General features: G+C 37.5%; 1 protein-coding gene across 2 annotated transcripts; it reads right to left on the bottom strand.

Annotated features, from left to right (window-relative positions):
- Positions 1-503: 503 nt before the first annotated feature.
- LOC112460579 lies at positions 504-2,934 on the bottom strand. 2 transcript variants are annotated; one of them, XM_025025334.1, is made up of 3 exons: positions 2,538-2,934; positions 1,358-1,646; positions 504-1,154 (listed from the first exon to the last, which is right to left on the bottom strand). In XM_025025334.1, the coding sequence occupies exons 2-3, from the start codon at positions 1,628-1,630 to the stop codon at positions 642-644; spliced, it is 786 nt and encodes a 261-aa protein (XP_024881102.1). In that variant the 5' UTR covers positions 1,631-1,646; positions 2,538-2,934; the 3' UTR covers positions 504-641. The 2 variants fall into 2 exon arrangements, with proteins under 2 accessions (XP_024881102.1, XP_024881101.1); XM_025025333.1 differs by lacking the exon at positions 2,538-2,934 and adding an exon at positions 2,228-2,482.
- Positions 2,935-3,313: the final 379 nt, after the last annotated feature.

The raw sequence follows: 3,313 nt of genomic DNA, 5'->3' as shown, positions 1-3,313 counted from the left end.
ACATTTTGACTACGTAAGAGTTTGTGTCATAAAATATATCTGTCCAGCATTATCTTAATTCTATTCGGATGTTATATATATTATTCCAAGAACGCGGCATCAATTTATTCTTCCGCTGTGATCCATTTATATGCATGCATCGCTAGAAAACGACATATTTTGATTGCATATAATATTATTTTCTTCATTCAATACAATTATTCCTAACATACATATAAAATTCCATCTTTTCTATCTTTCTCGAGTTCTTTATCAAATTGAACGCGCAATTATTGCCTACAAAATAGAACAATATAATAATTAATATAATATGTACGATAGACTATTAGATAGACTATCTTAATCTTCTTATGCTCTCATAAATTTTCAAATATCTTTAAATTTTTCGATCATTCCAATTTATAAAGTAAAGACAATATTATTGTAAACAATTAAGTTGATAAGAAAAATTAAGAACGCTATCGTACATAAATAAACACCAGATAATATTTCAAACCTTTATAATATTTAGGAATAATAATATCTATAATTATAATTTCTATATAATAATATCTGTTATTATTTCTAATTTATGTTATTCCTGAATTCGATTGAGCATCGCAATGTGAGAAAGTTCTCCGTCCATAAAACTACTCGCACGATCATTGTTTTTTTGGCAAAATTGGGGAGAGTCTCTTGGCTACCAAAACTGCCTGTCGATGTTCCTGGCCTACTCTCTCACTGTACTTCTTTCCATTGAACTCGAACTCGTCGTACGAGACTTCCAACAGCACGTCGAAGTGCAGTTTCATCGCGATTCGATACGAGTAATTGGACGTCATGATTGCGGAGACTAAGGCCGGCACCGCGTCGGCGTTCGTCACCTCGTCACTGCCGTGTATCGTGATAGGTATTCTCACGTTTTTATCGCGTCTCAACTCCTCACCGAGTTCCAACGACGAGGTGATTAGCATCTCGCCTATACGTCGTTTCCCGTAGGTGGGTAAAGTCGCTATAAACATAATCTCGAGGATGCAATCGACGTAATAATGCTTGAAGAGATTTACTCGCGAATCTACATTTATCATGAAGTCCACCAGAGCCTTCGACGATTTGTACCGACAGTTGTCACTGAAGCGCTCGAAGAAACTTTTCTCAGAGCTGTTGGCGGACACCTGAAAAATTAGCTTAGTCATCAGAATAACTGTCAAAAACACTTGAGGTATAACAACCGAGGAACATCAATGCTAACTAACCGTGTGTGGCAAAGGTTTGATTATAGATTATACAAAAGTATAGAAACTAATCTATTTTCAATAATTCGAAAAAACGCTTTTCGCAGTACAGAACATTATACTGAAAAGTTGCTTTCACTCACTTGAATTTTGTTGAACGCAACACCGACAACTTCGTTAGTAGTAATGTCGATAGCCACGACACTCACACCGTCCTTAGCCGCGTATAAACAGAGCTCCTTGAGTTCTTCGGATGCTCCCGGCTCAGAATTCAATTCCACGCCTATGGATACGGATTCGTAGAGAAAAAAGCTCTTTTTTATCACATCGAGAGCACCCTCCAAGGTCTCATCCGTTAAGGACTCGAATTCTATCTGACCATTCTCCGTCGAGCCCCAAGGCCGATAGTGGGACATCCTTTTACGCGTGTTGCTAAAATATAAGCGCGTTTCCGTTGGTGATTATTTCGAAGAGAGCAAAACCAAAAACACTTTAGTGACACTGTCGAGTGAGATTGGCCTCGATGACATACATGCATTTTGAGCTACTCATAAAAAAATACATACTTATTTTATATAGAGGTAACGAAAAGTATCATGATTTTTCAGGAGAATTTTTGACGAGTGTGATGAAATAACGCGATCTTGATGCAGCGAGCGATAGTGCATGTTCGTCAAGTCAAAGAGTATCAAGTTCCTAGATAAATGTTTTACACTAGTAATTACGTAAATACTTTCCACCAGGAAATTTATAAAATCCACATATTTCAATAACATTTTTACATAATGCTGATGCAGAAACTATAATGTTAAAAGTATTACGTAAAAAATATTAAGAAAAATTATTATAGATAGAATAGCGATTGTAATTGGAAACTTCTTCAGAAATACAATTGCCGGTGCCTGCTCCGATCTGCCGTTGATCTAATTGTTATATTTATTGAACTTTAGTTAAATTGAATTAAATTCCGATGCTTTAACACACTAATCGTCAACTTAACAGTCAAGAATTACCTCATTTTGCCAGGGAGATCTTAGCACGGTCAAGAATATTATTTTATTTCGACACGGAGGTCTTAACGCAGTGACCGTTTGTCGTATACTGAGTAATTTACCGATCACCGCGCTCGCGTTGATACCATAATGAAAGTTAACGACTCTTGAATGGCCTCAAGAGAGAGAGACTATATTTAGCCTCAGGCGCAACAATGTTTGGAATTCAGAGATACGGGGGAACCGAGGAACAAGCACAAAGTATTTAACAAAGTATGTATCATTAGATAATAATAAACATAATAATATGGCAGCAATAAATGCAACTTACTGTAGAAAGACTGATTTCTTCGATTACGAGTGTCTCACGCGTATAAACGGGCATCCAACGTGCCTATAGATAAGCACGATCCTGATAATATTGTATTGTAGGTATATGTTGACAATGCGCAATGCACACACTCTAACGCGACGTAATGACATTCGCTCTTCGAGAGGCTGCACTTTCTCTCGTCGCATTCGCCACCGCGGCCTTTTAATCCGTTCGCGTGTTTATGCAGCCCCTTCTATCGCGGCTCCGATTATTTTGTCCGAAGACATTGACCTCTGTTTGATGGATATACATGTAATCTGCATTGCAATAAGAAACGCGGCGCGGCATCATTCTCTCTGTCGCTCGATAGAATTCATTCACTTCACTTATTGTTAGATACATTCTCTCACAATGAGATATGGGTGACTCTCGATTAGACACGCATGAGTCCCCTCCTCGAACTTAATCAAAATGTTTTATGTTCTGCACTGGCACGTTCGTGACGCGTATATGCGAGTAACTGATTATGCAAGAAAATAATTTATGACGCATTTATAGTTGTATGTTAACAATAATAATTATGCGGAAATACACTTACAATTAGAACATATATTATATGGCTAATTTTGAACTTTTGACCGTCGATGAAAACTGTGCGATGAAAAAAACATCGTGCGAGAGCCCGGAAATGTGTGATTTCGACATTGATAGAGCCGTTAGCGGAAAGCATTTCTTTTGAAAGTCATAAATTAGGCAAAAACAGTTATTTGAAGTCGTTCGAATGAGATAGCGAG

The sequence above is a fragment of the Temnothorax curvispinosus genome, unplaced genomic scaffold (assembly GCF_003070985.1).
Source record: "Temnothorax curvispinosus isolate PA1 unplaced genomic scaffold, ASM307098v1 QBEX01010645.1, whole genome shotgun sequence".
Lineage (NCBI taxonomy): Eukaryota > Metazoa > Arthropoda > Insecta > Hymenoptera > Formicidae > Temnothorax > Temnothorax curvispinosus.
This window is presented reverse-complemented; position numbering and strand designations above follow the sequence as displayed.